Below are 21,608 nucleotides of genomic sequence, written 5' to 3' on the forward strand. Positions count from 1 at the left end.
CTGCGAGGGTCCAACAGTTCGCCCACACCACAGGGATGCAGACAGCCACCCCAGTGACACAGCCGTTGGTGAATGGACATTAGTAAACGTATAAACTTTAAAATGGGTTAAAATTGCCAGCATTAACATGCATAGCATTCAATCTTCTGCATGGTGGATCCCCATATTGGCTTTCTTAGCCATTTCCCACCAGTCCACCGGAGTCTCAAAGAGGGGCTTCATGGTTCTCCAACCTGCGTTATCCCTTTTGAGCTCCTCAATATTTTCAGGATTCAACAACTGTGAGCTTGCCAAGGAAATGGTTAACCTTGAGCGCCCATCGGCCGTCAATTTGGTCGAGGGGGAAATGAAAACTGCTCCTCCAGCCTGGTATCCTGCTGCGAGGATGCAACATCCCCAAGGTTAAGGAGGTGGTGGGTGGGCGCCTCGTCATCACAGATGTTATGTACAGAAATGCTCCCCTGAGACTTATTAATGTGGATGCCCTGGCGAGAAAGAGTGAGTGGTTGGCCATCCTGCAGCAACTTCCACTGTTGCTGGCTATGTCCAGGCTGGTCATTCTGGCTGGAGACTGCTGCACGATGTCTTCAGGACCCCTGCAGATGGAGCGCAGCATAGATACACCTGGTCACGGGCAGACAGATCTGTCTGCTCAAGGACAGATTACCAGTTTGTGTCCCGAGCGTCCTTGGTCAGATCCGCCAACGTCAAGCTGTGTTCTTCTCTGACCACTGCTTCCTGCTGGCCAATTGTCACTAGCAGGATGAGCAGCGAGCTGGCAAGGGAACATAGAAGTTGAATGCAAAGTTATTGACCCCCAGTTGGTGAGTAATGGTCAAAGGGAACATCAAGAGGTTCTTTATCCTCAATGGTGTGCAGAAAGTGAGAGAGATGTGGGGTAAACTAAAAACTCCAGGAAAATATTCAGAACCTACTCCTGCTACAGTTGATGGGGGTAATTTTAATGGAGGATCTCCAGGAGGTGAAGGGCCAGCAAACCTTGCTCTTTGCTTTGGAGGCCTCCAAGATAATCTTTTATTCCACGGTCCACTCTGTGGAGCAGGACGAGACGTGCTCATGTTTTTTTTTGCAGAAGGTGCACAAGGAGAGTTTTGTACTCAGCAGCCTGAAGGAAGATGATGGCTCAGAAATGTTATCTCAGTCTGACATCACGAGGATCAGCAAATTCTTCGATGCCAGACTGTATGACATGAAGCCCACTGGCAGTGTGGTCTCCCAGTTGTTCCTGTCCTCTATCATGGAGGTCTTAGATGACGAAACGCGGGAGAGGCTGGACCAGCCGCTGTCTCTGGATGAGCTAACCAAGGCCCTTGCAACCTTCGAAAATAATAAAACTCCTGGAAGCGATGGCTTACCAGTTGAGTTCTATTCTGCTTTATGGGATTTGATTGGGCAGACCCTGCTGGAGGTATATGTCAGTATGCTTCTGGCGGGTACCATGAGCGAATCCATGACGAAAGGCATCATCACTCTCATCTATAAGCAGAAGGTGAAGAGGGAGGAAATTAGAAGTCGGCGACCAATCTCACTGTTAAATGTGGATTATAAATTCTTATCAAAGATCATTACCAACTAGGTCACATCTGCTCTGGGATCGGTGATTCAGGCCAACCAAACCTGTGCTAAGAGTCTCGCACTACTCAGGGATACAATCACCTACATGTAGGACAAGGGGATGGACACTTGCCTCATTAGGCTGAACCAGGAGAAAGCCTTTGACAGGTTATCGCACACGTACATGAAAGGTGTTCTCTCCAAAATGGGCTTGGGGAGGTAATCCGCAATTGGATCTGACTGCTCTACACTAACATCATTAGTGCAGTCTCAATCATTGAGCAGGAATCAGAAAGCTTTTCAATCAGATCTGGAGTCAGGCAGGGCTGCCACTTTCTCCTGCTTTGTTTATGTGCTGTATAAAGCCATTGCCAAGTCCATCAGGAAGGATACAAGCCTGAGAGCAGTGACTATTCGTGGCAGTGGGGGCCTACAGGTCAAGGCCTCCCTGTACATGAATGACGTTGCCGTTTTCCACTTGGATCCACTGTCAGTACACAGACTCTTGTGCATCTGTGACCAGTTTGAACAGGCCTCAGAGGCCGAGGTAAATCAAGGCAAGAGTGAGACCATGCTCTTTGGAAACTGGGCTGACCAATCCTCTATCCCCTTCATTGTAAGAACAGGCCACCTGAGGTGTTGGGTATTTGGTTTGGAGGGGCTGGGGCGTGCGCCAAGTCTTGGGAGGAGTGTGTCACTAAAGTGAGGCTGAAACTGGACAGATGGGAGCATGGGTCGCCCTCTGTGGCAGGTAAAAAACTGGTCATTAGGTGTGAGGTACTCTGAGTGTTGTTATAAGTGATGCAGGTCTGGCCTATACCCCGAACCTGCACTGCTGCAGTTACCAAGCCATCTTCCACTTCATCAAAGATCAAAGGTGGACCATGTCCGAAGGGAACTAGGAGAAAGTGAGGACTACAGATGATGAAGATCAGAGTCGAGAGTGTGGTGCTGGAAAAGCACAGCAGGTTAGGCAGCATCCGAGGAGCAGGATAATCAACGTTTCTGGCTAATTCCTGATAACGGACTCATGCCTGAAACGTCAATTCTTCTGCTCCTCGGATGCTACCTGGCCTGCTGTGCTTTTCCAACATCACACTCTCGACCTGTATCCAAAGGGATATCATGTACAAAGACCTAGACAAAGGGAGAGAAAACACATCCAATGCTACCTTCACCCTGATGGCCACCTTTGTATGTGGCTGCATCAAGTTGTGCGTGGATCCCCGATACGCAAACCAACTCCCTGTGGAGACGAAGTCCCCTCTTCACTTTGATGGCAATCTCCATCATCTTGTGTGGCAATATCACTGTGCGAAATAGGATAGACTTGGAACAGATCTAGCGACACAAGACTGAGCATCCATGAGGTGCTGTCAGCCATCAACAGCATAATCAGCATGGCCCGGCATATCCCCCACTTGACCATTTCCATCAATCCTGAGGACCAGCTATGGTTTACTGGAGAGTGCAGGAGGACATGCCAGAAGCAGCACCAGTCATACCTGAAAATGAGGTGTCAACCTGGTGAAGGTACCAACCAGGACTACTTAAATGTCAAACTGCATAAGTAGCAAGTAACAGACACAGTTAAGCAATCCCACAACCAATGGATCAGATCTAAGCTCTGCAGTCCTGCTACATTCAATCCAGAATGGTGGTGGAAAATTAAACAACTCACTGGAGGAGCAGGCTCCTCAAATATCCCAGTCATCAATGATAGAAGAGCCCAGCACATCAGTGCAAAAGATGAAGCTGAAGCATTTGCAACAATCTTCAGCCAAAACTACGTCCTTCAGTTCCCCCTGTAATATGGGAACCAATCTTCAGCCAATTCGATTCACTCCATATCAAGCAATGATCGGAGGCACCGGATACTGCAAAGGCTATTGGCCATGACAACATACCAGCAACAATACTAAAGACTTGTGCTCCAGAATTTGCTGCATCCCAGCCCAAGCTTTTCCAGTACAGTTACAACATTGGCATCTACCCAACAATGTGGAAAATTGCCTGCGTATGTCCTGTAGATAAAAGGCAGGATAAATCCAACCCAGCCAATTACTGCCCCATCCACTTACTCTCAATCAACAGCACTATCAAGCAGCACCTGCTCAATAATGACCTGCTCAGTGACCACTCAGTTCCTGACCTCATTACAACCTTGGTTCAAACAGCTCTTAGCATCAAGGCTACAATCAACCAGTGTAGCATCAAAGAGTCCTAGCAAAACTGGAATCAATGGGTATCAGGCTGATTGGAGTCATACCTGACACATAGGAAGATGGTTGTGGTTGTTGGAGGTCAGTCATCTCAGCTCCAGGACATCTCTGCAGAAGTTCCTCAGGGTAGTGTCCTAAGACCAACCATTTTCAGCTACTTCATCAATTACCTTCCCTTCTTCATAAGGTCAGATGCAGGGATGTTTGCCAATGATTTCACAATGTTCAGCATCATTCACAACTTCTCAGATACTGAAGATCAGTGTTCAAATTCTGGACAGTATCCAGGTTTGGGCTGATAGGTAGCAAGTAACATCCGCACCACACAAATGCCAAGCAGTGATCAACACCAATAAGAGACAATTTAACTACCACCTGTAGACATTTAATAGTGTTGCCATCACTGTTTTCCCCAGTATCAACATCGGGGGTTACCATTAACCAGAAACTTAACTGGATTTGCCATATAAACACAGTGCTTACAAAAGAGGCTATGATTAATGTGATGAGTAACTCAGATCGAATACCGCACTCCCCCAACAACACTCAAGAAGCTTGACACCATTCAGGACAAAGCAGCCCGCTTGATTGGTACTTCCTCACTATCGCCGCTCAGTAGTAGCAGTCTGTATTATCTACAAGATGTACCTTAGAAATTCACCAAAGATCCTCAGACAACACCTTCAAAACCCATGGCTACTTCCATCTAGAAGGACAAGGGAACACCACAAACTTCAAATTCCCTTCCAAGCCACTCACCTTCCAGACTTTATATATCACGATTCCATCACTGTCACTGGAATTCCCTCCCTAATGGTATTGTGGGTCAACCCACTGCAGGTGTAATACAGTGGTTTAAGAAGGCAGCTCACTACCACTTTCTCAAGGGAACTAGGGACAGACAATTAATGCTGGTCCAGCCAATGATGCTCACATCCCAAAGAATGAATTTTAAATAATTTACGCTGACTCAGTCCAATCTCTCCACTGTTAAATCTTTTATCATAGATTCTAGTGGGTTTTTTCCACTACCGATGCCAGGCTCACCAGTCTATAATTTCCTGTTTACTCTCTACCGCCTTTTTAGAATAGTGGGGTCCACTAGCTAGCCTATAATCAATAGGAACTGTTCTAGAATCTATGGAATCTTGAAAATGGACCAGCAATGCATCCACTATTTCTAGGAACACTTTCTTAACTATCTGGGATGTAAGTTATTGGGCGTTGGGGACATACCAGCCTTTAATCCCACCAACTTCCCCAACACCCAAATAGTGATTAACTTACTCTATTTCACTAGATCCTGCTTTCCCAACCTTTTTGGGATGTTATTTGTGTTTTCCTTTGTGAAAATAGGACTAAAATATATATTTAATTAGCCTGCCATCTCTTTTTTCCCCAAATGGTACATCCAAGCAAAATGTTTCTCCTGGTTGGGGAATCTAGAATGAAGAGGCATAATTTAAAGATATAGGAAATGTCACTTAGGCCCAACATGTGAAGAAATTTCAATATTCAGAAGATGGGGAACCTTGGAACTCTTTACCTGAGAAGGCTGCAGAAGCTCAGTCTTTAAACTATGTTTAAAGTAGCGGTTGATATATTCTTGAATATCAAAGGTGTAAAGTGTTATGGGGCTAATGTGAGTTAAAGTCATTGAAGAGTTCAATTATCCATGATCTCATTAAATGACGGAGTAGGCTCAATGAACTGAATGGCCTGCTGCTGTTATTTTGTTCCTCATGCTGTTTACACACTATTTTCTGGGGTTTATTTGTAGCCCCTCAGATTAACTTATGGCAAATAAGCGGGAGATCGACTAAAGAATTCATCCCCTGACACATCCTCCGAATATCGTAAATGAACGATAAGCATAAAACAATATTGACGTTACTTGCATACTTTATTTTGATAAGGGCAATGTCCACTTATATTTCATAGTCAATGAAAATATATATTCACAAAGGAAACCTTTATTTACATTGCCATGATCTAGTCATACTAAAAATATATCTTTCAAAATAAATATCAATACCTACTTGAGAATAGCTCTCATTTTTCTGGTTGGTGACCTCAGCTTCACCAGCAGCTTAGGTTGTCTTCTGGACACCATCAAATGTTGAAAAAAAGAAGCTAAAGCAGAAGGAGCAAACTAGATTAGTATATAGTTAAAGGAATCAGGAATAATTGCATAAACTAGATAAATCTCACCTCTCTTGGAAACTGTTGGATCCACTTCTAAACCTTTTTCATAAGGTGTTCCACCATTCAGTATAATTTCATAAGTCCTATAATAGTCATGAAAAATACCAAACAATGCATAAGCATGAATAATTTTGGTATGTACCCAAAAAATCCACTCAAAAAAAAATGAAATTAGTTTGGTGTCTGACATAACATATATCAATGTATGTAGCAGGAGTAGTAATGAACACCGTGCAGGTTATGCTCATCAAGAGAAGTAACTAAAACTACGTGACACAAATGCAACTTCACAAAGTTCCTGAAGTAGGGGAGAGGAAAGGAACAAAGTGAAGAACTTTAAGACTGTATCCAGCGACTTTACTACAATTAGTATAGAGAGAAAGGGAAGAAGCAGCAGTGCAAGAAAATAATACAAAACATATTTTAACATTTCCTTTGTAACCACCCACTAAATTGAATTAAAATTGCTCAATATAATTTTATGAAACAGTTAAAACAATGGAGAAAAATCACATTGGCCATGTGCCTGATTGCCCATTTTGAGCTTTCAACAGGAAAGGCCACAGTCCTGTTCCTATCAACAAAAGAGACCAAATAGGACGGTTGAAATTAACGTTACAAAGGAAAAATATGCTTATAACAGATCTAAGGAAGAAAATACAATTTAGAATCAACAGGAATATTGAAAGTTTATGTGGGAGGAGGTGAAAAAGCAAATAAGGGAAACAAAGATGAACCAGGAGAAATGTCTAGCAGTTAACTTAAAGGGAAATCTCAACTTCTACTATATGCATATAAATAGTAAGAGAGAGGTTAAGTGAGGAATGGGTCAGTCACAGACCAAAAAGAAGATGATATATTTTCTAATCAACCTGTTCAGAGATGTTATTACACAGCTCAGGCAAGATGGGACTTGAATCTGGGACTGGTGGCTCGAAGGTATGGACACTATCATATGAGCCAAAATCCAAAAAAAGGAACTACACATGGAGGTGGGATTTATAGGTAGGTATTAAATGAATATTTTGCATCAGTCTTCACAAAAGAGGAATCTGTTGCTCAGGCCTTGCTGACAGACATGAAAACTAGAAAAGTTCAAAATGTATAAGAAAGACAGTCACAGGCAGTCGACCAGATTTCCTGAACTGAACTCGCCTCATTTGACCCACTTCCCGCTGAACCTTTCATATCTAAGTATCTGTCCAAATATTTTTAAAATTCATAATTATACTTGCCTCTACCACTTCCTCTGGTAGTTCGTTTCATAGATGCACCACCCTCTGGGTGGAAAAGGTTGCCCCTTGAGTCCCTGTTAAAAATATTCCCTCTTGCCTTAAACATATGCCCTCTTGATTTGGACTCCACTATCTTGGGGAAAAGACATTGGCTATTGATGTTATCTCTGCCCCACATGATTTTATAAACCTCTGGAAGGTCACCCTCAGCCTCCTACACTCCAGGGGAAAAAAAAGTTCCAGCCTATCCAGCCTCTCCTTGTTACTCAAACCCTCCTATCTCAGTAACATCCTTGTAAATCTTTTTTTGCGCTCTTTCCAGTTTAATAGCATTCTTCCTATAGCACAGTGACCAGCATTGTACGCATAACTCCTCATGTTGCTTAACCAATGTTTTCGACAGCCATAACATGACATCCCAATTCCTGCACTCAGCACTCTGACTGATGAAACTAAGCATGCCAAATGCTTTCTTCTCCACCCTCTCTACCCATGACACCACTTTCAAGGAATTATGTAACTGCACTGCTTGGTCTTTATGTTCAACACCACTCCCAAGGCCCTAAATGCAACATCTCGCATTTTTAAAAAATAAACTCTATCTGCCATCCCTCAGCCCAATGGCTCAGTTGATCGAGATCCCATTGTTCTCTTAGATAACCTTTCTCACTGTTCATTATACTACCAATTTTGGTGTCATCTGCAAACTTAGTAACCATGTCTCCAATATTCTCATGCAAATCCTTTATATAAATGATAAACAACAGTGGACCCTGCACCGATCATTGCATCACTCTACAGGTCACAGGCCTAAAGTCTGAACAACAACCCTCTACTGCTCCCTCAGTCTTCTATCGTCAAGCCAATTTTGTATCCAAATGGCTTGTTCTCCCTCGATCCCATGTGATCTAATCTTACCAACCAGCCTACAACGCTGAACAGCTTATTGCTCAGCTAGTACTGCTTGATAGTACTTTACTGTTTGTTGTTGGATTACTGTTTCCTTCACTTCTCTGATAATCGGATGTAGATTTAAGGGGTGGTAATTGGCTGCTCTGGATTTGTCCTGCATTTTGTATATGAGACAGATCTGGGTTATTTTTTACATAGCCAATTGCACAGGTAGATACCCGTACTGTCACTTTTCTAGAACAGGTTAACAAGAGGAATAGCAAGCTAAGGAGCAGAAGTCTTCAGTACAATTGCCAAAATGTTTACAGGGCCCATTACAAAAGAACAAAAGAGAAATTCAACACAGAATAGCTCTATGGCTATCCAAACCTGTGCTGGTCATCATGCCCTAATTAAACTAAAAACAAAACTTCTGTCCATTTTTGGTCCATATCCCTCTAGTCCCTCCCTATTCATGTAACCATCCAGGTGTCTCTTAAATATCGCCAACACGGCTGCTTCCACCTCCTCTTCTGGCAGTGTGTTCCAGACTCCCACCACTCTCTACATGAAAAACGTCCCTCGCACATCTCCCTTAAAATTTCCCCCTCTTACCTTGAATCTGTGCCCTCTTGTAATTGAAACTTCAACCCTCAGAAGAAGCCTCTGACTATGCACCTTATCTATGCCTGTCATAATTTTGTAGACCTCTCCTCTCAGCTACCATCTTTCCAGTGAAAACAATCCTAGTCTTTTTCACCTTTCCTCATAGCCAATGCCCTCAAGACCAGGCAACATTCTAGTGAATATTCTCTGCATTCTCTCCAAAGTTTCCATGTTCTTTTGGTAGTGTAGCAATAGTGTACAATAATCCAAATGTGGCTGAACAAGGGTTTTATATTGCCGCAACATATTTTGCCAAACCTTGTTCTCCATGCCCTGACCGATGAAGGCAAACATGCCGTATGCCTTCTTAATCACCTTGGCCACCTGTGTTGCCACTTTTAAGGAACTGTGGACCTGCATGTGCAAATCTGTCTGTATGTTAATGTTCCAAAAGGTTCTGCCATTTACTGTATAATTCACACATAAATTGATCCTCCAAAATGCAAAACCTTGCATTTGTCTAGATTAAATTCCATCTGCCATTTTTGTGCCCAAGTCGCTAATCTATCTATATCCTGTTGTATCCTTTCATAATCGTCAGCAGTATCAGCAACTCCATCAATCGGCATGTCATCTGCAAACTTTCTAATCAGACCACCCACATTTTCCTTGAAATTATTTACATATACTACAAACAACAGAGGACCTAAGACTGACCCCTGTGGAATACCACTAGTTACTGGTCTCCATTCTGAAAAAGGTAAAAACAATGACTGCTGATGCTGGAAACCAGATTCTGGATTAGTGGTGCTGGAAGAGCACAGCAGTTCAGGCAGCATCCAAAGCGCAGCGATATTGACTTTTCGGATAAAAGCCCTTCATCAGGAATAAAGGCAGTGAGCCTGAAGCATGGAGAGATAAGGCAGAGGAGGGTGGTGGTGGGGAGAAAGTAGCATAGAGTACAATGGGTGAGTTGGGGAGGGGATGAAGGTGATAGGTCAGGGAGGAGAGGGTGGGGTGGATAGGTGGAAAATGAGATAGGCAGGTACGACAAGTCCGGACAAGTCATGGGGACAGTGCTGAGCTGGAAGTTTGGAACTCGGGTGAGGTGGGGGAAGGGGAAATGAGGAAACTGTTGAAGACAACATTGATATCCTGGGGTTGAAATGTTCCGAGGCAGAAGATGAGGCATTTTTCCTTCAGGCATCTGGTGGTGAGGGAGCGGCAGTGAAGGAGGCCAGGACCTCCATGTCCTCAGCAGAGTGGGAGGGGGAGTTGAAATGTTGGGCCACGGGGCAGTGTGGTTGATTAGTGCGTGTGTCCCGGAGATGTTCCCTAAAGCGCTCTGCTAGGAGGCGCCCAGTCTCTCCAATGTAGAGGAGACCGCATCGGGAGCAACGGATACAATAAATGATACTAGTGGATGTGCAGGTAAAACTTTGATGGATGTGGAAGGCTCCTTTAGGGCCTTGGATAGAGGTGAGGGAGGAGGTATGGGCACAGGTTTTACAGTTCCAGCGGTGGCAGGGGAAAGTGTCAGGATGGGATAGTGGGTTGTAGGGGGGCATAGACCTGACCAGGTAGTCACGGAGGGAACGGTCTTTGTGGAAGGCGGAAATGGTTGGGGAGGGAAATATATCCCTGGAGGTGGGTCTTTTTGGAGGTGGTGGAAATGTCGGTGGATGATTTGGTTTATGCGAAGGTTTGTAGGGTGGAAGGTGAGCACCAGGGGCGTTCTGTCCTTGTTACGGTTGGAGGGGTAGGATGTGGACGAGGGTGGAGGTGCAGGATGTGGACGAGATGCATTGGAGGGCATATTTAACCACGTGGGAAGGGAAATTGCGGTCTCTAAAGAAGGAGGCCACCTGGTGTGTTCTATGGTGGAACTGGTCCTCCTGGGAGCAGATACGGCGGAGGCGGAGGAATTGGGAATACGGGATGGCATTTTTGCAAGAGGTAGGGTGGGAAGAGGTGTAATCCAGGTAGCTGTGGGAGTCGGTGGGTTTGTAAAAAAATGTCAGTGTCAAGTCGGTCGTCATTAATGGAGATGGAGAGGTCCAGGAAGGGGAGGGAGGTGTCAGAGATGGTCCAGGTAAATTTAAGGTCAGGTTGGAATGTGTTGGTGAAGTTGATGAATTGCTCAACCTCCACGCGGGAGCACGAGGTGGCACCAATGCAGTCATCAATGTAGCGGAGGAAGAGATGTAATTACGGAAGATCAACTGTTCTACGTAGCCAACAAAGAGACAGACATAGCTGGGGCCCATAGGTGTGCCCATGGCTACCCCTTTGGTCTGGAGGAAGTGGGAGGATTCAAAGGAGAAACTGTTAAGGGTGAGGACCAGTTCGGCCAAACGAATGAGAGTGTCGGTGGAAGGGTACTGTTGGGGACATCTGGAGAGGAAAAAACGGAGGGCTTGGAGGCCCTGGTCATGGTGGATGGAGGTCACATCCATTATTATCCTGTCTTCTATGACCAAGCTAGTTTTGTATCCATCGAGCCTCCCACCCTGAGTCCCATCCACAGCTCCAGCTACTCCATGTAGTCAATCAGGAGCTGCAGCTGAACACATTTCCTGTACACGCAGTTACCATGGACACTGAAAGTGTCCCTGACTTCACACATATTGCAGGAAGAGCATCCCACAGGGCTGAGTTCTCTTGTCATTGTGAAGCTTATGAACTACAAATATTAAACTAACAACCAATTACTCAACCTTATCCACTATGTATCAAATCAAATGTCTCTCTCTCTTTATTCTGCACAAAATATAAACCATAAAAATAAGGATTTTATTCTCGGTCTCTCTCCTGGTACTACTCACTCAATCTCTAAAGTTGATTCCTCTTCCCACGTCACTTTTTGAAACCTAAGGTCACCTCAGGATCTCTGTCTCTGGATTCAAAGAGGGTTTGCTCCACCTCATTTCCACTACTGCTCCATTGGGTTCTAATATGGGCCTCCACTTCTCAGGCTTTTATCTGGAACCTCCGCAGCTGCTATTCACATTCAGGTTCACTCCAAAATGCACTTGTCTAGTTGCTGCTCTGTGTTATGCCTTGTGCTGCTCCTGACATGCCTGCTGTAATCTTCATTGGGTTGATACACAGGGTGTTGGCAATGATAATTAGTTAGTGAGGTTGCAATTCTGCTGCTGCTAATCCACAGTGCCTCCTGAATATCTTACTGGGTCTGTTTAAATTTCCCCCTTTATGTACATGGTAGGGTCACACAACAGAATGAAGGGCATCCTCAATGATAAGACAGGACTTCATTTCCACTTCATCTGTGAGGCGTTCACTCTCATTGATACTTTCATGGTCTGATGCATCTGTGGGAGATGTTAAGAATGTGGCCAATTAAGTTTCTCCCTACTGCTGGTTGCCTCAACAATTACTGCAGTCCTAGTCTAGCAGCTATATCTTTTCAGACTCAACCAGCTTGATTCACTCAACCATGGTGCTCTAAGCCACTCTCACTGATGGACACTAAAATTCTCCACCCAGAAACTTTCTGCTCTTGCTTCCCTGAGTAATTCATCTTCTGAGGCTGGGGGGAATGTTACATGGAAATTAGTAGGATATTTCCTTGCCCATGTTTGCCTTAATGACATGAGACCCCATGGGGTCTGTCATCATACACAGGGAAAAGAACTGTCCTTCTCTCTAGGTCAGAAGATGATCCAGGGAGACAATGCTAAAGCATGGTACTGCTATATGATGCCTGAATGTTTAAGTCCTTGCAACTTTAGAACATCTTACCTGTGTGGTTTTACATTCACATGCATGCATCATAAGTTAACAAAACATATTGACACAACCCAACCTAACTGGAAGTCCCTTCTGCTTTTTGGGCCTACCATGACACTCAGCCTCAGAAGAGCAAATTCATCCAATCGTCTCTGTTCTCAATGATCTATGTCTAGATTAGAGTGGTGCTGGAAAAGCACAGCAGGTCAGGCAGCATTTCCTGCTCCTCGGATGCTGCCTGACCTGCTGTGCTTTTCCAGCACCACTCTAATTTAGACTCTGGTTTCCAGCATCTGCAGTCCTGGTTTTTACCCTCCCAATGACCTATGTTGGCTTCCAGTCTGGATCACTTCAATTTTAGAATTTTCATCTCTGTTTTCAAATGGTCACGTCTCTCCTCACTTCTGTAAACTCCTACAACCCCCCTGAGCTCTCTGCATTCCCCCATTTCTGGTCTCTTATGCAACCCATTTTTGTGTTCTACCACTGGTTGCCATGTCTTCTGCTGCTTAAGCACTAATTTCTGGAATTCTCTCCCTAAACATCCTTAACCCACCATCCTCCTGTAGGATGGCTCCTTCTAGATCTTTGATTAAGCTGTTAGTCATTTCTTCAAAAGTTCTTAATGTGGTCCAGTGTCAAATTTTGGGATTTTTTAATTACATTAAAGGCACCAAATACATGAGGTGTCATTGTTGTTTGAGCTTGGTTATCATACTACCACTGGGGCCAGGAAATTGCTCTGGGTCATGAGTAGCATCCAGCAATCCAACTTCCATCATTAGATGCACAGTAAATGCTGCATTTGGTCATAATCCAATTTCCCGGCTGTGTCCTTTAATTAATGAAGAGTTTTGCATTTTAATATAATATAGTATTCTGGATCTTACTATGCCTATCCTATTTAAAATTTGATTATCTGATTTGAAATATAAATGCTCCATAAAATGTTGATATATAACATTTTATGAAGCAAATGTGAGTTGGAAATTGAATCTACATCTAGGACTGTTACTGATCTCAGGATGTATATTCTCAACTTGGGAAAGAGAAACAAAACCAACCTCTTTCACATCTTAGAGAACATGGTTCACATATGGACAATATTATCAGCTATTCAACAAGAAAATATAGCTAAAAATTCATCAATAATTACGTACAAAGTTAAGATTTGCTTTCATTTTTCCAATAATTGAGATCTGCTTTACAAACATGTATTTACCTGTGAGGAACAGCATCTCCATTAGCAGTAAACAGCTGCAGAAAAGCCCATCCACAACTTAACTCCCCTTGGTGTCCAGTTGCCTGTGTTGTGGAAAAGGCTCAGTTAAAAAACATCCATAACGTAAGAGAAAAATATGTTTTGTTCAAGCTCAAACATAAAAGAACAGAGCAATAAAAGTAATATAAGTCAGTGTTTTGACTCCAATATGACTCTTCTGTGAAATGGAAGGGGGCCCGAAATGTCCCATCCCACTTTTCAACAACATAAAACTATCATTTTTGCAGCTCCCTTCAGTTCTAAAGAATAGTCATATCATACTGAAAATGTCAAATCTGTTTCTCCACAATACTGCCATACCTGCTGAGTTTTTACATCTCCTGTTTGCATTTCAGATCTCCAGCATCTGCAATTCTTTTAAGAAAAGTACTGCACTATATTTCAATTTTAATTCAAATACTGCAAAGTTTAATCCCATTAAGGCATAAGTAAATAACTCCTGCACTGTCATTTCATTCAATTAAGCAGTCTATCTACTTACAGAAAATCCATTGTATTTCAAAATAATTGTCATTTAACTGAGTAAAAGGCAATTCTACATGATATTCAGACTGTACTAGAGTTGCAAACTGTACTAAAGTTGTCAATTATCAATCAGCTTTTTGAATTTAACTTACAGTACGAAAGTAGGTAACACCTAGCTCAAACAGAATACCAATATTTGAAGACTGGGAATTCGACCGAACAAAGCAATCACCATCCACCATGCTAGGAAGTATGCCAGTAACCTGAAACAATTGAAGAAAATTATTTTATTGTTACAATACTATATTAATAGCTTTATTTTTCAATAATTAAATCTCCCTGTTGACACAGTGAAGTACAAGGTATAAATCAGGATACAATGGAGGCTTGTAAGAGACACTAGAATAATCACAGGTGATTTTAATCTGCATATTGAGTGAACAAATGAGATGGGCAAAGGTTACACAGAACACAAATAAAAAGACTGTATCAGGAGTTGTTTTGAAGAATAGTATGTTGTGGAACCTGAGAAGGTCAGTGGTCAGTAGTGAAAGGCCCATTTAGATTATTTCATAATATTCAGCAAAAATTATTCTGTTCAAAACAAAAAGGATTTGATGAGAAGAGAGTGAACAACCCGTGGTTAACATGGACTGTGAAGGAGAGCATCTAATCAAAAGCTAAGACATGCAAAATGGTAAACTAGAGGCAGGTCAGAGGATTGGAATTTTGTTTTTAAATGAAAGAGCTGCAGATGATTCAAAGAGTAATAAAGAGGAAGAAAACTGATGCTGAGGGAAAGTAGTGAAAAATATAAAGGCAAACAGTAAAAGCTTTGATGAGTAAATAAAAGAGTAGCACAGTTAAGTGTGGGACTACCAGAGGATGCAACTAAGCAATTAATAACAGGGAATAGGGAAATGTTAGGCAATTAATATTTTGCATTAATCTTCACGGAGGAGGACACTATAAACATCCCAAAGAGAACAGAGTAGCCAGGGGCGAATAGGAGCTATGATCCGCCATGAGGAACAAAGTATTTGACAAAATAATGGGAGTGAAAGCAGACATGTTGCCAGGATCCAATGTCATAGAGTCACAGAGATGTACATGCTGGAAACAGACCCTTCGGTCCAACCCATCCATGCTGACCAGACATTCCAACCCAATCTAGTCCCATCTGCCAGCACCCAGCCCATATCCCTCCAAACCCTTCCTTCCTATTCATATACCCAACCAAATGTCACTTAAATGTTGCAATTGTACCAGCCTCCACCACTTCCTCTGGCAGCTCATTCCATACACGTACCACCCTCTGTGTGAAAAAATTGCCCCGTAGGTCTCTTTTATATCTTTCCCATCTCACCCTAAACCTATGCCCTCTAGTTCTGGACTTCCCGACCCCAGGAAAAAGACTTTGCCTATTTACCCTATCCATGCCCCTCATAATTTTGTAAACCTCTATGAGGTCACCCCTCAGCCTCCAACGCTCCAGGGAAAACAGCCCCAGCCTCTCCCTATAGCTCAAATCCTCCAACCCTGGCAACATCCTTGTAAATCTTTTCTGAACCTTTTCAAGTTTCACAACATCTTTCCAATAGGAAGGAATGACCTGTTTCCATGGTACCAATGAGGCCATGCCTGCAGAATGTTCATACTTTCATCCCCATAATTAAGAAAGCACTGGTAGCATTTGGAAAGACTAGGCTAATTCCTAGGATGAAAGATTTAACTTACCAAAACAGCAACATTCATGCCACATAAATGCCAGGCAGTGACCATCTCCAACAAGAGACAATCTATCCACTTTCCTTTGACATTTGATGATGTTACCATCACCAAAGCTCCCTTGCCATCAATATCCTGGGGGTTACTATTGACCAGAAACTCAACTGGACTTGCCATTTAAATAGAGTGGCTACTAGAACAAGTCAGAGGCTAGGAATACTGGAGAGAGTAACTTGCCTCCTGACTCTACAAAGCCTGCCCAAAATCTAAAGGGCACAAGTCAGGAGTGTGATTTTATATTCTCCCACTTGCAGTTTCAACTCCAACCACACTCAAGAAGCTTCACACCATCCAGGACAAAGCAGCCCACTTGACAGGGATCAAATCCACATGCATCAACTCCTTCCACTACTCAGTGGGACCCGAATGTACTCTTTACAAGATGCACAGCAGAAATTCACCAAAGCTCCTTTGATAGCACCTTCCAAATTCATGACGAAAGGCAGCAGATACAGAAGAACCTCGATTATCCAAACGAGATGGGCAGGCAGTATTTTGTTCAGATAATTCATTATTCGGTTAATTGATTCAAAGCCTCTCCTCTGAGGCTCAGAGTTTTCTGAAGTTGTCTTTTTCCTTACTTGGCCTGCCTTGCCCCCTCTCTCTGCCTCAGGGTTTGTTTCTAAGCAGACACACACTTGTGTGTAAAGGAGCTGCAGCATTGCTGAAGCACACCACTCACCCACCATCACCACCCCCTCCCCTTCTCCGGCCATCAATTCAATGCGATTGACACGGTGTGCACGGGTTAAGTCCGCTCCCCATTCAGGAGACTGGGTGGCAGCACAACACGCACAAATCCCCGCTCCCCCATCTGCCCCTACCCACTCCCACCAACCCCTCTTGTGCCCCGCCACCTGTTGCACCCCATCTTCTCAAGGGTAACTAGGGACTAGCAGTAAATGCTGGCTAGCCAGTGATGCCTAGGCCCCACAAGTTAAGAGACTTTTGTTCATTAGAGTTTATAAGAATGAGGCAAAACCTTATTGAAACTAACGAGATTCTGAGGGGGATATTTTGTTCACACATGGGGTATAGACTGGACCAGCTTACTGCCATTCCCGAGTTGTCCATGTGCTGTAAATAAATCCACCAAGCCATTAGGGAGAGAATTTCAGGATTTTGACCCAGTGATGCAGGAGGTATGGTGATATACATCCAAGTCAGGATGGTGAGTGGTTTGGAGGGAACTTGAAAGCACTAGTGTTCTCATGTATCTGTTGTTCTCGATCTTCTGGATTGAAGCGGTCATTGTTTTGGAAGATGCTATCTAAGGGGCTTCGGTGAATTTCTGTAGTACAACTTATAGATGGTACACAATGCTGCTATTGAACACCTACAGTGGATAGAGTGCTAATTAAACAGGTTGCTATGTCCTGGATGATGTCAAGCTTCTTGAGAGTTTCGGAACTGCACTCACCCAGGAAAGTGGAAAGTATTCCATTACACTTAGGCCTTGTAGATAGTGACAGAATTTGGGGAGTCAAGAGGAGAGTTGTCACTGAAGGATTCCTGACCTCTGACCTGCTCTTGTAGCCACAGTATTTATATGCGATTTTGGAGAAGATGTATAGCTCAGGTTGTGGATCAGGTTGTAAGTTTACTCGCTGAGCTAGTAGATTTCTTCTCAGATGTTTCATCACCATGCTAGGTAACGTCATCAGTGAGCCTCTGATGAAATGCTGGTGCTCTGTCCCGCTTGCTATTTATTTTTCTTGGTCTGTCATGGTGGGCGATGTCACTTCCAGTTCTTTTTTTGAGAGGTTGGTAAATTGGGTCCAAATCGATGTGTTTGTTAATGGAGTTTGGATGCCAGGCCTCTAGGAATTCCCGTGCATGTCTTTGTTTAGCCTGCCCAGGCTAGATGTATTGTCCCAGTTGAACTGGTATCCCTCTTCGTCTGTGTGTATGGATACCAGTGATAGTTGGTCATGGTCCTTTGGTGGCTAGTTGGTGCTCATGTATCCCGGTAGCTAGTTTCCTGCCCATTTGTTCAATATAATGTTTATGCAGTCCTTCCAGGGTATTTTGTATATGATGTTCATTCTGCTGGTTGTTGGCACAGGGTCCTTTAAATTCATCAGGAGCTGTTTCAAAGTGGTGGTAGATTTGTGGGCTACCGTGATGCTTAGGGGCTGAAGTAATCTGGTTGTCATCTCTGAGATATCTTTAATGTATGGCTGGGTGGCTTACAGTGTCTGGGTATGTTGTGTCTTCTTGTTTAGGTCTATCACGTAGGACTCAGCGGACTGCGCTTATCAGGTACGCATTGTTCCTAAATAGGTTGCATAAGTGTTTTCCTTGGCTTCTCTTGGTTCCTGGGAGCTGCAGTATCTTGTGGCTTGTTTAAATAATATCTTGATGCAGCTCTGTTTATGGGTATTGGGATGATTGCTCCTGTAGTTGAGTATCTGGTCAGTGTTTGTGGCTTCTTGTAATTGCTAGCCTGCAGCTCTCCATTGGCTTTTCATTCCACTGTGATGTCGAGGAAGGGGATTATTGTTTTCTTCCTCTTTGGTGAAGCTTTATACTGGTAAGGATGTTGTTTGCGCGAACAAATAGCGAACCCAAAGCTTGGGTTGGATCATGGGAAGGGCTGTTTGTTCTAACCTCTGCATAACTGCTTCTGCTAGGAGTCCTGATATTGGTGATCCCATTGGCATCCCGTTGATTTGTTTGTAGGTCTTGTCATTGAAGGTGAAGTGGGTTGTGAGCCACAAGTCTATTAGTTTGAGCAGGCAATCCTTGCTGATGGAGTTGGTGTTGTCAGGTGTTTATGTCCTTGGTTCGTCTAGCAGTGAGGCCAGTGTTTCTTTGGATAGGGTGATGTTTATTGATGTGAATTGGGCCATCTTGTCTAAAGAAATCATGACCTCATCAGGTTATACCTTGGCACCTTTGATCATGTCAAGGAATTCCTGAGTGGACTGGATGGAATGGTTTGAATCTTCTACTAGGCGTTTCAGTTTGCGTTGCAGTTCCTTTGCTAGTCTGTATGTTGATGGATCAGGAAGTGAGACTATGGGTCTGAGGTGGGGGTTGCCTTGTTTATGTACCTTTGGTAATCCGTAAAAACAGGGCGTACTGAATCCTTCAGGTTTCATTCTTTGGAATTCTGTCGTGTTAATTTCACCTGTCGTGAAGTTTCTTCAGGGTTGCTGCAATATGATTTTCTTGCTGTGGAGTCGGGTCCATCGCCACCTGCTGGTAGATATCAGTATCTGCGAATAGTGCAGTTTTATTTTCAATGTGGTGTGCTCTGTTCAGGATGACAGGCATGCGCCTTTTGTCTGCCGGTAGGATTATGATTCCAGAAAAAGAACAGGAAGTAATATCACCCACCACAACCGATCAAGACAAATAATTAGCAAGTGGGACAGAACACCAGTGCTTCATTGAAGGCTCACTGATGATGTTACCTAGCATGATGACAAAACGTCTGAGAACAAATCTACCAGCTTAGCGAGCAAGCTTACAAACAGTATTTATATGGTTAGTCCAGTGGAATTTCTGGTCAATACTAATCCAAAGATGTTGATAAGGGGTTCAGAGATGGTATTGCCATCGAATGTCAAGGGCTAACAGACAGATTGCCTTCTATTGGTGATGGACATTGCTTAGTATTTGTCTTGCGCAATCTGTGGAGGACATGGAAGATATAGAATGTGGGTAAATAGATGGTGACATCTTGAAAAATGTCCATATTACAGAGGAGGAGCTCTTGAAATGCATAAAAGTGGATAAATCCCCAAGACCTGATCAGGTGTACCCTAGACCTCTGTGGTAAGCTAGGGAAATGATTGCTGGGTCCTTTGCTGAGATATTTGTATCATCGACAGTCACAGGTGAGTAGCTGGAAGACTGGAGGTTGGCAAACATGGTGCCATTGTTTAAGAAGCGTGGTAAGGACAAGCCAGGGAACTACAGACCCAGAGGTCTGACGTTGGTGATGGGCAAGTTGTTGGAGGGTTTACATGTATTTGGAAAAGCAAGGTCTGATTAGGGATAGTCAACGTGGCTTTGTGCAGGGGAAATCATGTCTTAAGAACTTGATTAAGCTTCATGAAGCAGGAACAAAGAGGACTGATGAGGACAGAGCGTGTGATCTATGCAGAATTCAGTAAGGCATTCGACAAGGTTCCTCATGAAAGAATAGTTAGTAAGGTTAGATCTCATGGAATACAGGGAGAATTAGCTGTTTGGATACAGAATTGGCTCATAGGTAGAAGACAGAAGGTGGTGGTGGAGGGTTGTTTTTCAGACTGGAGGTCTATGATCAGTGGTGCTTGGTCCACTGCTTTTCATCATTTATATAAATGATTTGGATGTGAACATAGGAGGTATACTTAGTAAGTTTGCAAATGTCACAAAAATTGGTGGTCTCGTGGACAGCAAAGAAGGTTACCTCAGAGTACAATGGTATCTTGATCAGATAGGCCAATGGGCTGAAGAGTGGCAGATGGTTTTTAAATTTAGATAAATGCGAGGTGCTGCATTTTGGAAAGGCAAATCAGAGCACAACTTATACACTTAATGGTAAGGTCCTGGAGAGTGTTGCTGAACAAAGAGATCTTGCAGTGCAGGTTCACAGTTCCTTGAAAGTACAGTCGCAGGCAGATAGGATAGAGAAGGAGGCATTTGGTATGCTTTCTTTCATTAGTTAGAGCACTGACTATAGGAGTTGGGAGGTCATGTTGCAGCTGTACAGGACATTGGTTAGGCCACTTTTGGAATATTGCGTGCTTTTCTGGTTTCCTTCCATTTGGAAGGATGTTGTGAAACTTGAAAGGGTTCAGAAAAGATTTATAAGGAAATTGCCAGGGTTGGGGGATTTGAGCTATAGGGGGAGACTGAATAGGCTGGGACTGTTTTCCCTGGAGTGTCAGAGGCTGAGGGGTGACATTGGAAGATTGGATGATTGGAAGATGGCTGGAGTAACCCCCTTGTTCAAGAAAGGATCAAGACAAAAGATGGAAAATTATAGGCCAATTAGCTTAACCTCGGTTGTTGGTAAAATTCTGGAATCCATCATTAAGGATGAGGTTTCTAAATTCTTAGAAGAGCAGAGTCTGATTAGAACAAGTCAACATGGATTTAGTAAGGGGAGGTCATGCCTGGCAAACCTGTTGGAATTCTTTGAAGAGGTGACAAGTAGGTTAGACCAGGGAAACCCAGTGGATGTGGTCTATCTAGACTTTCAAAAGGCCTTTGATAAGGTGCCACATGGGAGGCTGTTGAGCAAGGTAAGGGCTCATGGTGTTCGAGGTGAGCTGCTGGGATGGATTGAGGATTGGCTCTCTAACAGAAGGCAGAGAGTTGGGATAAAAGGTTCTTTTTTGGAATGGCAGCCGGTGACGAGCGGTGTCCCGCAGGGTTCAGTGTTGGGGCCACAGCTATTTGCATTATATATTAATGATTTGGATGAAGGGACTGGGGGCATTCTAGCGAAGTTTGCAGATGATACGAAGTTAGGTGGACAGGCAGGTAGTACTGAGGAAGTGGGGAGGCTACAGAAGGATCTAGACAGTTTGGGAGAGTGGTCCAGGAAATGGCTGATGGAATTCAACGTGAGCAAGTGTGAGGTCTTGC

The 21,608-nt window shown here is 43.6% G+C and overlaps 1 protein-coding gene across 2 annotated transcripts in view; it reads right to left on the reverse strand.

The window, feature by feature from the left end:
* nphp1 (nephronophthisis 1) overlaps positions 1–21,608 on the reverse strand; it is a 144,341-nt gene that overhangs the window by 24,825 nt on the left and 97,908 nt on the right. For both annotated transcript variants that reach the window (XM_060855909.1, XM_060855900.1), the window contains 4 exons: positions 14,384–14,494; positions 13,707–13,789; positions 6,009–6,085; positions 5,837–5,930 (listed from right to left, as the gene is read on the reverse strand). In XM_060855909.1, the coding sequence (XP_060711892.1) occupies positions 5,837–5,930; positions 6,009–6,085; positions 13,707–13,789; positions 14,384–14,494 (365 nt within the window). The remainder of the gene's footprint in view (positions 1–5,836; positions 5,931–6,008; positions 6,086–13,706; positions 13,790–14,383; positions 14,495–21,608) is intronic.

Source organism: Hemiscyllium ocellatum, chromosome 3, assembly GCF_020745735.1.
Source record: "Hemiscyllium ocellatum isolate sHemOce1 chromosome 3, sHemOce1.pat.X.cur, whole genome shotgun sequence".
Lineage (NCBI taxonomy): Eukaryota > Metazoa > Chordata > Chondrichthyes > Orectolobiformes > Hemiscylliidae > Hemiscyllium > Hemiscyllium ocellatum.